Here is a 21,519-nt window from a genome sequence, read left to right as displayed (position 1 = left end):
ATTCCTTTTTATGGCTGAGTAATATTCATCATATGTATACACAACATTTTATTTCCCCATTCACCTGTTGATGGACATCTAGGTTGTTTCTATCTTTTGGATATTGTGACTAAGGCCGCTGTAAACACTGGTGTACAAGTATTTGTTTAAGTCCCTGTTTTCATTTTCCTGGGTATCTACCAAGGAGCAGAATTGCTGGGTCTTATGGTAATTCTCTGTTTAACTTTTTCAGGAACTGCCAAATTGTGTTCCATAGTGGCTGCACCATTCTACATTCCTGCCAGTAATGCACGATGGTTCCAATTTCTCCATACACTCACCACCACTTCTTATCTGCCGCTCTTTGGGTTACAGTCATCCTTGTATGTTCGAAGTGGTATCTCATCGGGGTTTCGATTTGCACTTCCCTAATGACTAATAGTGTTGAGTATCTTTTCAGGTACTTGTTGGCTATTTGTATATCTTCTTAGGAAAAATGTCTATTCAAGTCCTTTGCCCATTTAAAAAACTGGGTTGTCTTTTTTGTTGTATTTTAAGCCTTCTTTATATATTCTGGACATTAGCCCCCTTATCAGATATGTGACTTGCATAATTTAATTTAATTCCTCTCTGTAGGTTATCTTTTCACTTTTTTAAAATTGAAGTATAGCTGACTTATAACATTGTATTAGCTTCAGGTATACAACAAAGTGATTCAGTTATATATATATTATATATATATAGGCATATGTATATTATATATATATATATATATTCTTTTTCAGATTCTTTTCCCTTATAGGTTATTACAAAATATTGAGTATAGTTCCCTGTGCTATACAGTAGGTCCTTGTTGGTTATCTATTTCATATATAGTAGTGTGTATATGTTAATCCCAAACTCCTAATTTATCACTCCCTGTTTTTTCAATTTCTTGATAACGTCCTTTGATGCACAAAAGTTTTTAATTTTGATGAAGTGCAATTTCACTGATCCTTTCTTACACAAAGGCATGGAGATATGGAAGGAGGGGGGTTAGTTATTTCTGGGTCTAGCCGACTGACTAGCTGTCTAATTCGACAAGAACATTGTTGGAACGTGCTTGTCCTGGCTGCAAAATTGCACCCACAGGTTTCATTTGAAGATGAATTTTATTTAAAACCATCATGGTTTTATGTTTTCCTTGTTTATACATTGTCTTATGTTAGAAAAATCTATTATAAATCTAGAGCTTCTTGGCTGGAATATGTCATTTACCGTTGGGGCTTAGAATACATGGTTGTTTAAGAAAGGACGGAGTTGACACCACCCAGTACTGTGTCTCCAGCTCAGACCTCCCTTCTGGACTCCAGCTGCCCATATGGCCATCTCCCCATGGGTATCTAACAGGCATCTCAAATTTAGAACATTCCAGACCAAACCCTTGTTTTCTACTCCACCCTTTACATGCTTGGCCCCCTCAGTTTTCTACATGTCAGCAAATGGCAGCTTCATTCTTCCAGCGGCTCACACTAAAAGCACTGTATTTATCCTTGATTCTCTGTCTCTCACATCCTCTATCCAGTTCATTAGCAAATTCTGCTCACTCGACCTTCAAAATATGGATCGATCTTGAGTTGGACACTTCACCCCCAGGCGCAACAACCAGCTAAGCTACACCTTATTAGCCTGGATTCTTGTCCCCTCACTGGTCTCCCTGTTGCCCCCGCCCCTTCCTCAGTGTAGTCTCCACGTGGAGCCAGAGGAATCCCTTCAAAAAGAACTCCTGTCAGCTCCTGTCATTCCTGTGCTCCTGCCCCTCTTTCCGGCTCACGCTGCTCTAGCCCCCAGACCTCCTGCTGTTTCCTGAGCCTTCCACTGGCTGTGTATGCTGTCCTTTCTGGCTGGAGCACTGTCCCTTCACACAGCCAGAGAGCTCCCCCTCGCTGCTTTCAGGGCTCTGCTCAAAGTTCCCTGCGTCTGAGAGTCTGCTTGTCATCCCTGCATGAGAAAGCGACTCCTCCCTCCCCACGATGTCCTCCCCCCTCCAGTCTCCTTGCCCACTCCCTGGGCCTGCCCAGCACAACGTGCCCTCCTGACCCTGCTTCCTTTTGCCTCATCTCCCTTCACAAAGAGCTGTTTTTACATAGCACGTAATAGGTATTTACCGTTTGACATTATTTGTTTCCTCTAACACACACACACACACACACACACACACACACAGATTGAGATCCAACAGAATGGCTGAACAAAGAAAAATTTTGCACTCCATGCACACTGTGTGACTTTCCTGCATTAATATAAAGACTGAAGGGATTGGGGGTATAGTTGCTTCTGCTTCATGAGGACCTTTAAGGGCAGCACTACGGTGCTCTCTCTGAATTACTGAGTTTATTAATTTTTAAGCAGGAGTGTCTCCATTCATGGGATGGGGTCCATTGGGCTCCTACTCTACTCATTAGGGATCCCCAAGTATGCACTCATAAAATAGACCACGCCACTCTGAAGACTCCATTGTGGGTTTCCACGTAGAGTCCCGGAGGATGAAAGCAAAACCTTGGAGCTTATGGGGAGCGTCCCAGCCTCATGAACTGTCAGTCCCCTGAGTCAGCTTGGCCATGAGTGACCCCAATTCGCAAGATTCCAGGAGCTGCAATCTTATCAAATGTCAGAGAGCGTCCAAAAAGAGAGCAGCAACTCCTTCTGCTTCCTCATTTGTAACGCAAAGGAAACTCAGACGAGTGCTTTCAGGTCTTGCTGCTTTTCTCTGACCCTTTTCAGTTCAGGAGAAAGAGTCTGGTAGTCGTGTTGAGGGTTGTCAACATGTTCCGGGTAGAATGCTCAAAGAAGGCTAGCTGGAAGTGCTGGAGAGAACTGGGTGCGCTATACCCATTTTACAGACTAAGAAACTAAGATCTGCAGCCCACGTGGCTTGCTTGGGGTCCCAAACATAAATACTGGTGTAACTGGCAGAAGAGCTCAGGGCTGGAAGTGATCATTAAGGTCTCTACATTATATCTGGGGGAACTGAGGCCAGGCTGGTTGCAGCTACTTGCCAATGACCCCACAGCCATTCAGGAGGAAGTAGGTACAGAGCCCAGGCTTCCTAACTCCCAATCCAGCCTTCTTTCCACCCGATCACTGAACTGCTGAAGCGTTTATCTCTAGGTACAATGACACCTTCCTTCGATTATTTGCTGAAATTCTCTCACGGGAGCTGGGATTGGTGATAGATGAGAGAAGGCAGAATTTTAAGAATTTTAAGCAGAATCAATGGCCCGATAAAATCTGTCTATACAGGGAACTATACTCAATATACTGTAATAACCTATAAGGGAAAAGAATCTGGAAAGGGATATACGTACATATATATAACTGAATCGCTGTGCTGTACAGCTGAAACTTACACGATATTGTAAATCAACTATATCTCGATAAAAAAATTTTTCAAAAAAGAAAAAAAATCCATCTGCATTTTTGATGAGCCAACCCTCACTTTATTGAACCTTTGTAAATATGTTGATGTGCAAATGCCCCGAGTGAAGGTACCCATAACCTAGCTTTCCAAAGGTAAGCGATTGCCTTTTTAAAACGTGAGCTATCACAGTGGTTTCCAGAGCATGGCCCCTCGACCAACAATAGCAGCATCACCTGGGCAACGTGAATTCTTAGCCCCCATCCCGGACTTACTGAATCAGAAACTGTGGGTCTGAGGTACAGCAATCTGTGTTTAACAAGTGCTCCACAGGATTCTGATGCACACTCAGGGTTGAGAAGTGCTGGCTTAGCAGCTGTTGCTGGTGTCTTGCTTCACACCCTGGGATCCCTTTCACTAAGTGCTGCAGCTAAGAGCTCACATCTGACAACTTCTTCTGAGGATGCTTTTGGGTAACTGGTGCCGCCTCCACCGGAGGTGCTTGGAGGTCACTTCCCCACACTCACACACACACACACACACATGCAGGGTGGCCGGGAGCCAATGGCTGATTGGTGTAAGTTACCAAAGCCCCCTTGGCCCCAAGATGGGACAGACTCCGCTACACTGTTTATGCCCCGGATCTCCCCGTGGGATTTGGCAGAGAGAGGTGAGGCTTCTCCTTAAACCACATCTTGCTTTCCTCCCAGTTCTGCTTTCCTCACTCCCTTATAGATTTCTCCTGCGAGCAGCCCCCAGTAAATCCCATGCCCAAGGACCCCCATCCGCGGCTTTGCTTCTGGGGAACATAACCCAAGACAGTTAGCAAGTTCACCTCAAAGATAGTCCTCTTATGGATGAGCATGTGGGGCTGGGCGAATAAGGAGAATATTTTCAACAAATTTCTCTACCTAGATTCGGGCAACTCATCTGCATTGCTTTGAGACTCATATCCACAATTGTCACATCCCACCTTTAATTTTGAAGCTTTCCTTGAATAGATGGTAATTCAATCTCATTTAGGTTGATTCTAGGTGAGAGAAACTGGGTGATGGATGATCTCCTTTTAACTAGCCAGAATCGCTGGTAGAAGTGTACTATGCAGTTTGGTTTTGTTGAGGTTGGAAGTAGTTGGTGAATTCAATGTGGTCATTAGGGAGATCCACTGTGTTTGTTTTGGGTCATTTCGTCTCAGGAGGCGCATACGCATATGGAATGCTTGAAGATCTCGTTCCAAGGGTCAGTTCTTCTGTGGGAAAGGGCCACAATAAGTCCAAGTTTGAGCTCCAAAGGTGCCTATTAAGCTCCTCCCCAGTCTTAAAATCATGAAGAAAGAAAGCCCCAGGGGGCTCTCCATCGTGGAATGGAATCAAGATTCAGTGAAGAGTCTATTCCTGGGATGCTCTTCTGTCTCCCTGGGCTCTGGAATTCTTGGTTCCCACAAAACCTCACACAGATGGTTGCAAGCTTGATTCAAGGCTTCTGGAACTTGAGCCACACCCCAAGTGAAATTTACCTCTAGGTTGGCCAGGAGCCACTTTTTCTAATGTTTCCTTTTCCTCGCCCTTCTTGATCCAGCTCAGGAGTCAAGGATCGGCATGGAACAGTCTTATGTTTCCAACACGATGGCAACGAATTGTCACAGTCACCACCTCATGGGGTTGGGAAAAGCCTTATGCAGATTTTTCCAACTTTTAAGATGAACAAGACAAAACCATATTTAAAAGAATCTATCCTCATAGGAATCCACTGTAAAAGCTAGTTCTCGCTGTCAGGACATTCTTTTTAACAAACCTGAAAGTCTCACATTGCAAATTAAGCTAACTAACTTCCTTTTATTTAGTCTTTGCAGATTCCCTGCTCCAAAGCACTATGAAGAAAAGCCAAAACTCTGTTGAGAGAAATGTTATAAACAGGAGTTTCTTTGAAGGATTAGCCCGCTCTTCACCTCTGGAGACTACTCATTTGATTCTTGGTGGGCCACTGGAGAGCTGAACACTTTGATCACACTGTGGAAGACGCCTGAGAACAGTTGCTTTTGCCAGAAAATGCATTGATGTTCACCCTTCTTAGCTTCACACAGCAGGATCGTGTAATAAACACCCCTAGCACACCAGCAATCTCGTTTATTACAGAGGTGATATACCTCTTGTGAAGACCTGCATGGGAATGTTCTTTGAGTTCTATGTGCTAGGACAAGCTTGACTTCCTCAGAATTACTGGCAGGCTTTATTTCTTAGACAACATGAATCACACAATTGACTATATTTTCCTTTCCTGAGTGGGCCATCAGAAAGCTTAGAACCAAATTTTTGGCTCATCTTTGGAATGGAGCTTGCATAATTTTTTTTCCTATTTCTCCCCTGGTTTTGTCCATGTGCATTTTTGCAGGCCCTGAGTTTCAAGCTTTATATCTATTTCATCTTGGGAAATCTAGGGAGCCGTCTGGAATCCTTTAGATATCAAGACAGAGAGAAAATATAGCATAAACATTTTAATCATCCCTAATCCTGAAAACTTCTATCAAACTACCCCTCACTCGGGACTTCCCTGGTGGCGCAGCGGTTAGGAGTCCGCCTGCCAATGCAGGGCACACGGGTTCGATCCCTGGTGCGGGATGATCCCGCATGCCGCGGAAAAGCTAAGCCCGTGCACCACAACTACTGAGCCTGTGCTCTAGAGCCCGCGAGCCACAACTACTGAGGCTGCATGCCGCAACTACTGAAGCCCGTGTGCCTAGAGCCCGTGCTCCTCAACAAGAGAAGCCACCGCAATGAGAAGCCCGCGCACCGCAATGAAGAGTAGCCCCTGCTTGCCGCAACTAGAGAAAGCCCGCGCGCAGCAAAGAAGACCCAACACAGCCAAAAATAAGTAAAATAAAATTTAAAAAAAAAACAACTACCCTTCACTCATTTTTAATAAAAGTATTAAATATACAATTCAACAGCAAAAACACAATTAAAAAATGGGCAGAAGATCTGAATACAGTTGACCTTTGAACAACATGGGTTTGAACTACGTGGGTTCACTTTTCTGTGGATTTTTTTCAATAAACATATTGGAAATTTTTTTGGATTTGAAAATTGTCAAGATTTGTGACAATTTGAAAAAACTTGCAGATGAACTGTGTAGCCTAGAAATATGGAAAAAATTAAGAAAAAGTTAGGTATGTCATGAATCCTAAGATATATGTAGCTGCTAGTCTATCCTTATATAGGCATAAGGTGGGTGATATTTAATATAATTAATAATGTGTTAGTTTTCTTACTGTTTTATGACTTTGCTTTCAAAGACTTAATTACCATACAGTATGTGTCTCTCTTGTAATTGGAGAAACTGTATCAGCCTATTATCACGTTGTTTTAAAAAAAAGTAACAATGTTTCCAACACTGTATTACGAATATGACTGTTATACTGTATGCCATAAAAATTTTATAATGATTCATTCATTAGGCTACCGTGAAGCAACTGTATCCATTAATAAGGCAACCATAAAGCAACCATATTGTTTCTTTGTTATCAGTGCATGAATCGTTACATCTGTAAATGAGTATGAATTTCTTTTTCCTATTATCTTTTTATTTTTGATGTCTAGTGTTAGTAATACATATAACATTAACAGTCTTTTGTATCATATAATATTGATGTAGGTACTGACAGGCAATTCATCTTGTAAACAGACGACATAAACTTATGGTATTGATAAATACAGTACAGTACTGAAAATGTATTTTCTCTTCCTTATGATTTTTTAGTAACATTTTCTTCTCTCTAGCTTACTTTATTCTAAGAATACAATATATAGTACACATAATATACAAAATACGTGCTAATCACTCTTTATGTTATCAGTAAGGCTTCCGGTAAACGGTAGGCTATTAGTAGTCAAGTTTTGAGGAATCAAAAACAATACGCGGATTTCCGCCTGTGGAGAGATCAGGGCCCTGTAACTCCCATGTTGTGCAAGGGTCAATAGTAGACATTTTTCCGAAGAAGGCATACAGATGGCCAACAGGTACATGAAAAGATGCTCAACACTACTAATCATCAAGGAAATGCAAATCAAATCCACAATGAGATATCAGCTCACACCTATTAGAATGGCTATTATCAAAAAGACAAGGGTTGGTGAGAATGTGGAAAAAAGAGAACCCTTGTGCACTTTGGTGGGAATGTAAATTGGTGCAGCCCCTGTGGAAAACAGTATGGGGGTTCCTAAAAAATTAAAAACAGAACTACCATATGATCCGGCAATCCCACTTCTGGGTATTTATCCAAAGGAAACAAAAACAGTAACTCAAAAATACATATGCACCCCCATGTTCGTTGCAGTGTTGTTTACAATAGCCAAGATATGGAAACAACCTAAATTCCATTGTCAGATGAATGGATAAGAAAAGGTGGTATATATATACAACGTAATATTACTCAGCCATAAAAAAGAATGAAATCTTGCCATTTTTGACAACATGGATGGACCTTGAGGGCATTACGCTAAGAGAAATGAGTCAGATAAAGACAAATACCATATGATCTCACTTATATGTGGAATTAAAAAAATACCCCACAGACTCATAGATACAGAGAACTAATTGGTGTTTGCCAGAGGCAAGGAGTGGGGATTACTCAAAATGGGTGAAGGGGGTCAAAAGATACAAATTTCCAGCTCTAAAATAAATAAGTTCTGGGGATGTGATGTACAGCATGGTGACTATAGTTAATAATATTGTATTTGAAAGTTGCTAAGAGAGTAGGTCTTAAAAGTTCTGATCACAAGAAAAAATATTCTATAACTATATATTGGTGATGGATGTTAATGAGACTTATTGGGGTGATAATTTTATAATATATACAAACATCGAACCATTAATGTTGTACACCTGAAACTAATATAATGTTGTAAGTCAGTTATACCTCAATAAAAAAAGAAGTACTAAATAAATTATGCAGTAGCCTACATTCTGAAATAGGGTTAGAGTTTACAAGGACAATTAAAATGTCCGCTCTGGTGACAAGCTGGTGGGGGACCCAGATACAGGGTCACTGAGGAAAGCAAGCTGGTACTTATGAAATGTGCAAAAGCAAAACGAGCAGGAAAACAACACTTCTAACTATTTAAGAAAATAAATGCAAACAGACACTGCGATGAGGTCAGAGGATGGCAGATAGAGGGAGTGGTTGGGGGAAAAGTCCCATGAGACCTTGCAGCATGGATCTCCTGGCATCAACCCCCAGACCAGTAAACGGAAACATGTTGACCTTGACAGTGGATCTACTGCAACAGCATTGTGTGCTTGATCCCAAACAATTTGTCTGCCCCTTGATAGATATTTGCAAGAGGTGGTGTGATCATCGTAGTCTAGAATGTATTTTCCTCTTTGTATAACACTTATTTCAAAAGGATTATTTGAGGCACCAGATCCAGTGGGGAAAGAAGTCTGGGGAAGAATGAGGAGAGGAAGGGAGTTATCAGAACTGTTTATACTTTGCAGTGACCATGAACACTTTCCTCTTTGTTTTTTGTTTCTTTGGTTGTTTTTTGGGACACCACCCAGGAAACAGTTTTGAAGAAAAGCACAAGCAAGAATAATACTTAATAAAAATACTAAGTATGTAATATTTCCCCCATGGAATCTATCCATGACCAATGATAGAAAACTCGACTTCTGGAAAAACTCAGGACCCAAAATACACATCGATGGTGTTAGGGTGTAAGTTAACTTTAGGCCACCGGGATCAAATTGCGAAGATATGAGTTGTAAATGGTTGAAAGATTTCATCAAAGCAGGTCCTTGTTTATAAGTTCCAATTCAGCATTTTTTCCCTACTAGTCACTGAAAATTCTGCTGAAGCTAAATTTAAAAACTCAAAATATCACTTTCATGGCTATTTCCCCTTACATTGCCTTAATCAATTCTCTTTTGCCCTGTGGGTCATTCTTACCCATGAACTTGAGAAACCCGGAGCCCAGGCTCTCCCCTCCCTTGCCTTGTGCACATGCTCAGTCCTATGCAGGAAGGAAGCCTGAGAGTTTGCTCTGTCTCAAGGCTTTTGCCTCCTCTAACCAGAGACCTCCAAGCTGGCAATAGGGAAAGTGGAAAACCAACTCAAGTCAGAACCAGAACGCTACCAAATGCTCAGGAATTGGTGGAAGCAGGCACCTCTGGAAATGGAAGACAGGTGCAGCTTAAAGTAGGTGGATTTGTTAAAACATCTCTACAAGATGCAGTAGACCCCCAGCAGAAGGTAGAAGTTTTTTATTCCAGAAATGTTGAATCAGTGGGATTAGACTCTGGAAGAAGGACACTAAACCCATTCAAGAGTAGTGGTATTGGGCTTCCCTGGTGGCGCAGTGGTTAAGAATCCACCTGCCAATGCAGGGGACACGGGTTAGAGCCCTGGTCCAGGAAGATCCCACATGCCACAGAGCAACTAAGCCCACGAGTCACAACTACTGAGCCCGCGCGCCTAGAGCCCGTGCTCCGCAACAAGAGAAGCCACCGCAATGAGAAGCCCGCGCACTGCAACGAAGAGTAGCCCCTGCTCGCTGCAACTAGAGAAAGCCCGTGTGCAGCAACGAAGACACAACGCAGCCAAAAAAAAAAAAAAAAAGACTAGTGGTATTGTGCTGGAAACACGGTCTGCACACAGATGGGTAATAACCAAGGCCCTGCCTCTTACTGATCGCAAGACTGTCAGTCAGACTTATACCCGCCAGGCAGGACATGGAAAGTTCTCTCTCTGAAAACCTCTCATAGCCTGGCTCCTGCCTGGGGTCTAAGCATGCTACACAATACAACAAACAAACAAAAACCTGTCCTATGTGTATCAGCTATCTACTGCCACAAATAATACTGCATAAAAAATCACCCCAAAACTCAGGCTTAAAAACCAACCATTTATTACGGCTCATGAGCCTACAGGATGACTGGGTGGTTATTTTTGCTGTGCCTATGCACACATTTATGGTCAAATGTAGGTCCAGTTGGCAGCTCTGCTGATTCTGGCTGGGCTTTCTATGTCTAGGGGTTGGCTGGCTGTCAGCTGATCACTGGTTAGCCTGGGCATGCTCACATGGTAGATGCAAGGTTCCAAGAGACAGAACAGAAGCTCCAACATCTCTTGAGGCCAAGACTTGGAACTGCCGCACAGTCACTCTGCCACATTCTACTGGCCAAAGCGAGTCACAAGGCCAGCCTAGATTCAAGGGATGGGGAACAGACACTGTCTGTTTAGAGAAAGGTACAGGCCAAAGACACAGGCTAAAGAGTGAGGATACATGAAGGGGTGAAGAACTGGGGGTATCACTGCAATAAATCTACCACACTAGGTTTCCGTATCTTTCTATCATTTTCATTTCTGGATGTGCCATGCCACATTTTAACCTTAAAGGGAAGAATCCAGTAAAATTAAGCAGGGGTAGATATTCTACCTACAATGCCCATTGACATTTTTTTGATTTTTCTCCCAGTACCAAAGGTAGAAATGAATAATTATACTGAAATAAAACTGCCAGCCTCTGAATTTTCCCCCATGACGAGTTACATGACTAATGTCTCCATCTGTACTTAAAACACAGAAGCATATGACTTAGGGAGATATGAGAGGCAGATGGGGGCTTCAGACAGGAAATGCATCTGGTATGTAAACTGCAGCTGGTGAGAGAAGACACTCAGCATTAGAGCAGGGAATGGAGTCACTTATCCAGTAACATCACCAGGGTGACAGCTGCAGCTTCACTATCTGACGCAACTTTACAGGCTAGGCCAGAGCCAACACAGAGATAAAGCCTGTGAGAGAGTGGACAGTTTCTTAAGAACGTGCCCTTCAACACCAAGGAAAGGAAAGGCGCTAAAGGCTTTCTTATTTTCCCTAACTTAACAACTGCAGTCTAGAAAGTTCCACCCTTACAGGAAAAAAAAAAAAATCATCTCCTGTAAAACAAACCCACAAAAGAAGGCTATTTTGGGAAATTTAGCAAGTGGGTAGACTCCCTCTAGAACCGGGACATCTGTGCCAAACTTTCCTGTTCACAGCTGAGCTATTGGCCAGATTTTTCCAGGGGCTTCTAGTTTAAGATTCTGGGAAATGGCACCCAAGATAATAAAAAAAATTAAAGACATCCTGCTCATTCCACATAAGCAGAATGAGCTGGGCTGACCCTTGGGATCAAAGGACTGGAGGGGTCCTGGAGCATCTCCTCATGTCTCTAGACTCAATCTCCTCATCTGTGAAATGGAGGAATGTATTATTATGCACTGTTGTGGGACAAAATGCTGTCAGAATTTAGTGGCTTAAAACAACAAACATTTATTATCTCACAGTTTCTGTGGATTAGGAATTGGGGAGCAGCTTAGCTGAGTGGTTCTGGCTTAGGGTTTCTCATTAGCCATCAGTCAAGATGTCAGCCAAGGCTGCAGTCATCTGAAGGTTTGACTGGGGCTGGAGGATATGCTTCCAAGATGGCGTACTCACATGGCTGTTGCCAGGAGGACTCAGTTCCTCACCACATGGACCCTCCAGATGGCAGCTGGAGTGTCCTCATGACATGGCCACTTGGCTCCCCCCCCCAGAGCAGAGATGAGGGAGGAAAGGAAGATATATGTGTGTGTGTGTGTGTGTGTGTGAGAGAGAGAGAGAGAGAGATGAAAGCCATAGTGTCTTTTATAACCTAACCTCTGAAGTGATGTCTCATGATTTTTCCTGTACTTGTACAGTGTTGGAGGGGACTATACTAGTGTTACTACTGGGAGGTAGGGACCACTGGAGGCATCTTGGAGGCTGCTATCACAGGGCATAAGACTAGATGAACTTGAAGGTTCCTCCTAGCTGAGTGGTTCTATGGTCTTGTGTGGAGGGAACACAGCCACACACACCACTAGCACCAGAAGGTATAAATATAAAACAGCTTTCATGGGGAGGTAAACTTCAGAAAGATAACGGGCAGATTTCACGCAGTCCATCTACCTCGAGCTCTCTTGATCTCACAGAGGGCGGCTGGTACCTGAACTGCACACACAGGTGAAGGGGCCCCATAGTGCGGAAGCCCAAAGTGCTACATATTTACAGGAAAAGGGAGGACTTTCTGAAGCCAGTGACTGGGGTCCCTGAGAATTCTCTTTCTAAATGGTAAAAAGTAGGTAATATATGGGTCTACAAATTCTTTAGGCACAATTCCATGATCTAAATACTTCGAAAATTCCAAGTTTTTTAAATCAGTGATTTATTAGCAAAACTTGACTTCAGTTACCTGGGGGTTACTTATAGCCTTTTTTCCTTTTAGGGTGAATATTCATACATTTCACTGTAGAAATGTTAATGTGTTTAATTATAGGGTACAACCCCCGACCCTGCTGAGGGACTTAATAATAGACACGATATACACTGTACTACCTTTCTAAAAGAAAAAAGAAAATTCAGGTCTACGTGGGAGAGGCCTGCCTTCGTGCAGTTAACCCCAATAAGGCAAGTTCTGCAAAACACCACAGTTACCTGACCCCATAGCAGAAAATGGACCTTATTACCTCCTGGCTGGATTTTCCACGTCACTGAAATCCAGTTCCTGAAATACTAGAGATATAAACAGGAATCTTAATAAAATACAGGCCCACAACCCCTTACCCAAAATTATTGGCACCAGATTTTTTTGAAATTCATATTTACATGTTTCAAACAGAGGTACAGAAATTATGAGTTACATATGATAGAATGGTTTGGAGCCTGACCTGCCTTTTATTATCTGTGTGGCCTGAGATAAATTATGTCACCTTTTTGAGATAGAGTTCCTCATCTGTGAAATGAGAATGATGGCGTTTACCTCGGGGGCTATGGTGGGAGTTGATGAGATGATGTGGCTTGGAGATCAGTATTAGATAAACGATGCCTCTTCTATTGCCCTCTGCCACCTTCTCTATTTCAAGTTCTACAAATTGGACCTTGACTCCAAACAAATTCTGGTGTATTTGGCCCCTCTCTATTTGGCTAAGTTGATAAAGTCATTCTTTCTTGCTTCAAGTATATTATGTGACCACACAAGCCTAGACACGATGTAAATGATTATACAGAAAGGATGATTCGTTGGATCAACAAATTCTAGATAATTGCCTTTCGCTTAGCAACAGACCTAAATTTTTCTGGATTTTGCTGCAATTCTTGACCCACAAAATAGCTCATATCCAAGAGAGCACGATGAAAGGAAGACTGAATATGTTTTAAACCAGCTCTGTTATTTTGCATTGAATTTAGAATACAAGGCAACTGGAGTCCAAACCCTGCTTCCTTAGATGACCAGAAGAAGTGTTTCTTGGTTGTTAGCGCCAAGTTAGAGATTAGGATTTCAAAGAGCTACTCGGGGAGCCAAGTTTAAACTTGTGAGCTGTAATTATTTTTGTATATACTTCATCTGGTTAAACTAATTCCCTCTTTTCTTGGTGGTGGCCTATGTAGAAATAAGCACTGTATTGAGCTCCAAGCTACCGCTGAATAAAAATCTTTTTCTTTTTTGGCATTTTTTGGTGGTGCCAAAAAAAAAAAAGGGGGGGGGGGTCATCATCTGTAAGAAGTGGCCGAAACAGCTTTACAGTTAAAAGACAACATTTTTTCAACTTGTAGGTGGTCCGTGTGTCTCCAGAATTTGCCTAATTTCCACCACATACATGAAAACGAAACTCCTCACCTCCTTTCCATCTTCTTCATTTCATTTTTCCCTACTCAGTTTTCAACCATGCAGAGGATTGACTACATGCAGAGTGGAATGTGTTTACTAAGGAGACAGTTTCATTGCACTAGAAGGCAGAAGATGTTCAGGGAGCAGCTACAGAAGGGCAGCGCGCACTTGCTTAGAGTTACAATCAAAAAGCTATTGAACCTGTGGCTCCTGGGAACTTTCTAATCCACGCAGTTTTATGATCAGAAAAGGGACACCCACCGAATGCTAACTCTGTGCTAAATAATGCAGTGTAGGGTAAGCATGGGGGATCAGGACCCAGAGACTAGGAGTTCTTCTGTCTCTTCCTTACACACATCTCACTAAACCTCACCAACACCATGCTAAATATATAAGGTGCTAGGTTTAACCTTGTTGTAATTACCTTCTGACACCATATAGGTGAAACACGTTGGATGTAGGATCGGAGGGCCTGGGTTTGAATTCTGTCCCTTGTGTTCCCATCACAAGCCCTTCTCAACTGTGTGACCTTGGGCAGGTTTCTTAACCACTTTGCATCTCTGTTTGCTTGTAAAATGGGCTAATACAATATTTTATTGAACCTAAGACATCCTATATAGATACTGTAGAACGCACCATTATTTCATGTACCACTAAGAAAAATGATGCTTCTAATGGTAAGACATGTTTGATTGTAAGACACATTCTCATTTCAGAGAAGTTACATGTGAAAGTATGTGCCTCTTAGAATTGATGAAATTCAAAGTAAGAGTACTTACATGGCAATCGCCCAACAAATGCTAGTTATGCACTTGTAAACTGACATAGAACCACACACACACACATTTTACCAATGTCACTTTTTTGGCTTTGATGTTATACTAAAATTACATATGGTCTAACCATTGGAGAAAACTGGGTGAAAGGGATACAGGAGCTCTCTGTACTATGTCAGTAACTTCCTGAGGAGCTATAAAAAGGGTTTTTTTTAATGTGTATTTTAAAATTGATGAAATTGCATAATATTGGATATTCTCTTTGGAGATGGATTACAGATGGCTACAAATTCCTTGTCACTCCTCCCATCAAGGGATGGGGTCATTTCCCTTTCCCTTGAATCTAGTTTGTCCTTGTCACTTGCTCTGACGAATAGAATGTAGCCAAGTCTCACTGGATAACTTCCAAAGCTGGGCCTTAAGAGATGTGTAGCTTCATCCCTTGGAAAGCTCCCTCTTGGACCCAAACCACGTGCTGTGAGAAAGACAAGCCACGTGGAGAGTCCACACAGGGGAGAACTGAGGCCCTCCAGCCAACAGCCCCAGTGGAGCCCCAGCTGGGAGCCAGCACTAACTCTCAGCCCCGTGAAGGAGCCTTCTTGGGTGTTCCAACCCAGTCAAGCCTCAGGATGACGCCAGCCCCAGGTGACACCCTAGGGAGCAGGAGAATCACCCAGTGAAGTTCACCTTCATAATCACGAAAAATAATAAATGGGGCTTGTCGTCTTAAACCATTAGATCATTATTATCGTAGGGAAATTCAGAGAGGATTAAGAGCTAAATGGTCTAGAGCAGCACTTTTCAAGCTTTCACGTGCGAACAAATCACCTGGAGACCTTGTTAGAATGAGATTCAGACCCAGCCCATCTAGACGGGGGGCCTGAGATTCTGCAGCTGGTGCTGATGCCGCAGGTCGTGGACCACACTTGAAGAGATAGGGGTCTAGAGGGCACTCCTCCTGGTCCCCGCGTCTCAGAGGCAGGCTTCGGAAGGGGGTTGTTTTCATTTCAGCTAAATGTTTTCATCTGAACAAGAGGAATGTGCTATCAGGAGGAGGTGTGTTTTATTTCCACGGGGCACCCGCCTTGTGGAAGACATTGCCCGGAAACTGATCTTTTCTCTCCCACATGGTGGCTTTCACGAGAGCTGATGGCATAGTCCCTCTGTCCTTCTATTTAGCCGAATGGGCAGAGGAAAGAGTTGCAGAACAGATAATAGGATGAGGGTCACTTTTTTTTTTTTTAACATCTTTATTGGAGTATAATTGCTTTACAGTGGTGTGTTGGTTTCTGCTGTATAACAAAGTGAATCAGCTATACGCATACATATATCCTCATATCCCCTCCCTCTGGCGTCTCCCTCCCACCCTCCCTATCCCACCCCTCTAGGTGGTCACAAAGCACCGAGCTGATCTCCCTGTGCTATGCGGCTGCTTCCCACTAGCTATCTATTTTACATTGGGTAGTGTATATATGTCCATGCCACTCTCACTTCGTCCCAGCTTACCCTTCCCCCTCCCCGTGTCCTCAGGTCCATTCGGATGAGGGCCACTTTTGAAGAGATCATCCACATTTCACAACCAGCTGCGCATTCTAGGGCTGCATGCCTAGGGCAATGTGCAGAAATACACATAGGGAAAAAGGACACCAGGATTTGCAGCAAACGTATGGACTTGGTCAGAAGGTGCTAGTAGGTCTTATTAACTTTAAAACCCTCACAAGGCTCCCATCCACATTCAGGGGGAAAGCCCAAGTCCCACAGAGTCCCGATGAAGCTCCCCTCCCCTCCCCCACCTCCCCTCCTACCACGCTGCCTCTTGCTCTCTCCGCCGACCCAGGCCACAGTGGCCCTAGGACAGATTCCGGGACACTCCACGGACGGCCTCCGTCCCCCTCTGCCCTCCACTTAGAGCCCTCTTCCCCCAGATGTCCTTGCGCCTGACTCTCCCACCTCCCTCAGGCTGCTCAGGGGCCACGGTCTCAGCAAAGCCTTCTAGAACCATCCTCTTACAATTACAACCCTCCCTACCCCAAGCTCTCCCTGTCACACCTCTCCATGGCATTACCCCTCGTCTTCCCTGCTATGAACCTGTTACCACTTACTCTGTTCATGACTAGAATATAAATGCTGGATGGGAAGGGAAGTTTGTCTGCTTTGTTCACTGCTGTAGCCTAGAACAGCGCCTGACACGTGGTAGGCGCTCAAAAGTTTGTTTTGTTTGAGTGAACAAGTAATATCATTTTTAAACTAGGCCACTGAGACACTTGAAGAGAAAGTCCACGTCTGCACTGTCCAATACGGTAGCTGTCTTAGCTCGGGCTGCTGTAACAAAACACCATAGACTGAGAGGCTTAAATAACAAATACGCATTTCCCACAGTTCTGGAGGCTGGAAGTCCAAGATCAAAGTGCTGGCAGATTCGGTGTCTGGTGAGGGCCCGCTTCCTTGTTCACAGACGGCCATCTTCTTGTATCTTTACATGGCAGAGAACAGAAAGCAGCGAGCTCTTCTGTGACTCTTGTAAGGGCACTAATTCCGTTCATGAAGCTCTGCCCTCATGACCCTCATCCATCCTAATGACCTCCCAAAGGCCCCACCTCCTAAGAGCATCACATGGCGGGACAGGATTCAACAGATGAATTTGGGGGGCAGACAGACATCCAATCCATAACAGTAGCCGTTAGGCCCACACGTGGCGACTGAGCACTTGAAATGGGTCCAAACTGAGATGTGACGCAAGTATCAAATACACACTGGATTTTGAAGACTTAATACAAAAAAAGAATGCCGAATATCTCATTAATCTTTTTAATATTGATCACTTGCTGAAATAATAATATTTTGGATATCCTGGGTGAAATATATTATTCAAATTACATAATTTTCACCTGTTTCCTTTTACTTTTTCAATTAAGATGCTAGAAAATTCTAAATGTAGCTCACGTTATGTTTCTCTTAGACAGTGCTGGGCTACGTGCTTGTCTTGAACACCCACACAAGGAGTCATACACAGAACTCGGAGACCTGCCGTTAGTGAGTTTGGCTGGCAGAAGGAAAAGAGAAAGAAAAATCAAAGGGATTACTTGATATTTGATTCTCCTCTCAAGAGGTTGGCAAAATATTGCCCCCAGCTCGGAGAGGATGAATTGACTGGTGGAAGAACTTGATTTGGCAAATATAAAGATGTATCTGCTGTTAGTTGCACATCTGTAACACATCTGGCTACCTTTTTATGCATTCTGCATATATTAATCAATTATCAAAAATATTTTGTAATTAGCCACTTAGTCAAAGAACCCTAACTAGATATTTTTAATTTGAAATTGGATATAAAGAAATCTGGATGGATCCTCATCTGCTCAGCACTCCTCATGATTGGGTCTACCTGTACTCCTTGCAATGGGGCAGAAAAGTAGAAGCAGTCATTGAAGAGGTGTAGTTTTTATTTTTTATTCATTAAACAAATATTTTTACCAGGCACAGTTCTGGCCATGGGGGATATAGCCATGCATAAAACAGACAAAAATTCTTGTCCACATGGAACTTTCATTTTAATGGGGCAGATAATAACCAACAAACAAAGTGGATTGGGTGAGTTATAAGTGATGTGGAGAGACAATTTTAGGGAAAGGAGCTCAGGGAGTGCTGTGGCGGTGGGAAGATGCTTGGTGAAGTCCTCTTTGATGAAGTGATACTAGACCTGAGAGTGAGCCTTGACCACTGAGGGAGGGAAGGGCTTCCAGGTGGAGGGGACAGCCTGTGCAAAGGCCCTGAGGAAGGGAGAGCCAAAGATACAGCATTGGCTTCGAGTGAAATGGGGAGCCTTTGGGGGCTGTTGAGCAGAGGCATGACACGGTCTTTCTTCCTTCTTGAGAAAATTACTCCACTTGCTCTGTGAAGAAGAGGCTGCAGGAGGGCCCGGGCAGAAGCAGGGAGACAGATGAGAAGAATCTGGATTAATCTACTAGGAAAGACTGTACCTGGGAGCAGGGAGGCGCAGTGGGAGTGGTGGGAAATGATCGGATTTTGGATGTATTTGTTTCTCCTTTGATTTCCTTAGAAGCTGAGTGGAGGAAGCAAAGAGCTAGGAGAAAGGTATCGTGCGTGACATTATCTTGGGGTAAACTCTGGATGTTTTTGTCCCAGGAAATTGCAACCATCTCCTAGTGCAAGCTAATGGTGGGATTTGGAATTCAAGCTGGCTTGCCTGACTCAAAGCTCTGTAGTTTTTCTCTTTAACCATACACCTGTTTCAATGATGAAGACTTAAAGTAAACTTGAGATAAAGAACGTTTAGATTTCATGCAGAGTGACAAATCATGGTATTTGACAAAGGTCACAGGAAGGATTTTCATGTTTACTAGGCTGGAATAAATATGCATCGTGACTGGCAAAATGCTAGGCCCACATTCAGTGCTTAATAAATATCTATTGGTGACAAAATGCTAATTAATGATTTAACATATTTTGAAACAGAAGTGCATAATGAAACATGTTATTTATGGAAGGAGATTTTCAAAATACCCATGAATGACCTTGAACTTGATTCTCCTCCATCTTGTTCCCTTTACTCTCTTCCATATAGAATGGCGAACACTGAAATTTTCTGATTTTGTGTATTTGTTCTTTTCTGTAAGTAGTTTCCTAAGAACTTTAAAGTTTTCTAAGATATTCTCTGGAAGGAAGGAAAGAAGGAAGGAGCAGATTGTGCCTCAGATTCTGTCTAGTGCCATCCAGGAGCTCCCCTTCCCCCATTGCATCTCTGCTGGGAGGGTCTGGGGGGCTACTCATCCGAGCAGCTGTGGAGCCCCAAACCCGACGTCTGTTGTCCTGAATCCCCCCAGCCTAGGAACAACCTGGCCACATCCCTAAGGCCGAAATGAATGAATGGAGTAAATGTTTTCCAATGTCTGCTCTAAAAATGACTTAAAGACTTCTAACGAGAAAGAGAAAAGAAATCTAGATCGTTAGTGGGTAGATGCCCCATATGAAAACTTCTAAGAAATCAAGGTGCTTTAATTCTCAGAACTGTTATTTTCTAAAACCATCATTCCTTGTTAAAGTTTTCCTATATGAAGAAAATCTGAGATTAGGGTTTCTCAGCCACGGCACTCTCAATATTTTGGGTAGGATAATCCATTGTGGTGGGGCCGTCCTGTGCATTGTGGGATGTTAAGCAACATCCCTGGTCTCTACCTACTAGATTTCAGTAGCCTCTACCCCTGCCCCATTTTGACCAGCAAAAAATGTCCCCAGACATTCCCAAGTGGCCCCTGGGGGCAAAACCACCCCAGTTGAGAGCCATTGCTATAGTTATAGATATAATTATAGATACAGATATATTATGGATATCGACATATGCACAGAAAATGGACTGAAAGCTCTTTTCACAAGCTACCCTAGAAGGTAAGGGATGAGTTCGGCAAGAAGGCTTGCATTTTATAATTTCTAAACCACTGTTTTGAATAGTTTTCGTAAGCCTCTAGTACCTCTGTAATTTAAAAAGACTTCGAGAAACTCGACATCCGCTCTGATGCTTTGCCCTAAGCTAAGATTTCCAAGCGAAAGCAACCTGTTTAAACACCTGAGAAAGTCGATAAGAACCTCATTTGAGACTTGGAATTTGGAACTGCTCAATCTTTAAAAGTCATTAAATTTGCCTGCAGAATCGTTCCTTTTGCCTTGGTAATTCTCCAGGCTGCTGAAATACCACATTTGCAAAAGTACACCCACGATATAACCTATCCAGTTTTTTCCCTCCATTGAGGCTCACCCACGCAGGCATCCTCTGGAACCAGACAGCAAAAGCCAAAGGCACTAATGAGGACAGAGCAAGACATCAGCTGAGCACCACCGGCAGACACAGGGCCATGTCCCTTCCAGTGCATGTGTATCTGAAAAGCCCAGAGTGAAAGCCACCATTGAATGATGACCAAAGAAGCAAACTCAATGGTGATATTGATGGGCACTTGTGCCTCCCCTCCCAAGACACACTACCCCGGGGTCATTCCTCTACTAACGAAAACCATAAGCTTCTCCTATTTTTCGTAAAATTCTCCGTGTCCTCCTTGTTTACTGTCAACACAATTATTCACAATTCATAAGGTACACTTTGAAAATTACTTTACCCAGATCTGTTACAGCTCTGATTCTAATCACAGTATTTTTTAAACTGACATGTATAAAAAAGTTATCCAACTGTATTTTTTATAAAGTAAATTAGATATAATTTCTCCGCTTTTCCCTTTACTATTGAAAGGGACAAAGCAGTGACGTTGGGATTGGAACATGTCATAAAATGCTTGGGAAATATTTTAAGATGAGCCAGTGGGCAGATTTTGGTCAAGATGGCAAGATTGTAAGTTCACAGCTTGAGGGCTCCTTAGTTCTAAACATTTCACATTAAGTTAAAAATATAAACTATATTAGGAAACATAAAGCCAATACTCAAGATAAGCAGGGCAGAAATGGAACAGAGGCAGACATTGGTAGAGCCAATCCAGGTAGAGCCTAGGCCAAGAAGAGGAAGAGGCGACAGGAGTTGGGGGTGTATAAGGGAGTAGCAGTGCCCACAGGGGCCGAGGCACAGAACTTGGTTTGGCCTAAATGGGAAAAGAATTTGAAAAGGAATGGATACTCGTATGGGTATAACTGAATCGCTTTGCTGTACACCTGTAACTAACACATCATTGTTAATCAA

The 21,519-nt window shown here is 42.9% G+C and overlaps 1 protein-coding gene across 1 annotated transcript in view; it reads right to left on the bottom strand.

Moving 5' to 3' along the window:
- The window catches only part of EGFL6 (EGF like domain multiple 6), a 294,169-nt gene that overhangs the window by 201,282 nt on the left and 71,368 nt on the right, over positions 1-21,519 (bottom strand). The window contains exon 2 of the mRNA XM_036839972.1: positions 17,197-17,292. Coding sequence (XP_036695867.1) covers positions 17,197-17,282 — 86 coding nt within the window. The 5' untranslated portion in view covers positions 17,283-17,292. The remainder of the gene's footprint in view (positions 1-17,196; positions 17,293-21,519) is intronic.

The sequence above is a fragment of the Balaenoptera musculus genome, chromosome X (assembly GCF_009873245.2).
Source record: "Balaenoptera musculus isolate JJ_BM4_2016_0621 chromosome X, mBalMus1.pri.v3, whole genome shotgun sequence".
Taxonomy (NCBI): Eukaryota; Metazoa; Chordata; class Mammalia; order Artiodactyla; family Balaenopteridae; genus Balaenoptera; species Balaenoptera musculus.
Note: the sequence above shows the minus strand (reverse complement) of the source record. Positions and strands in the feature narration are given on the sequence as shown.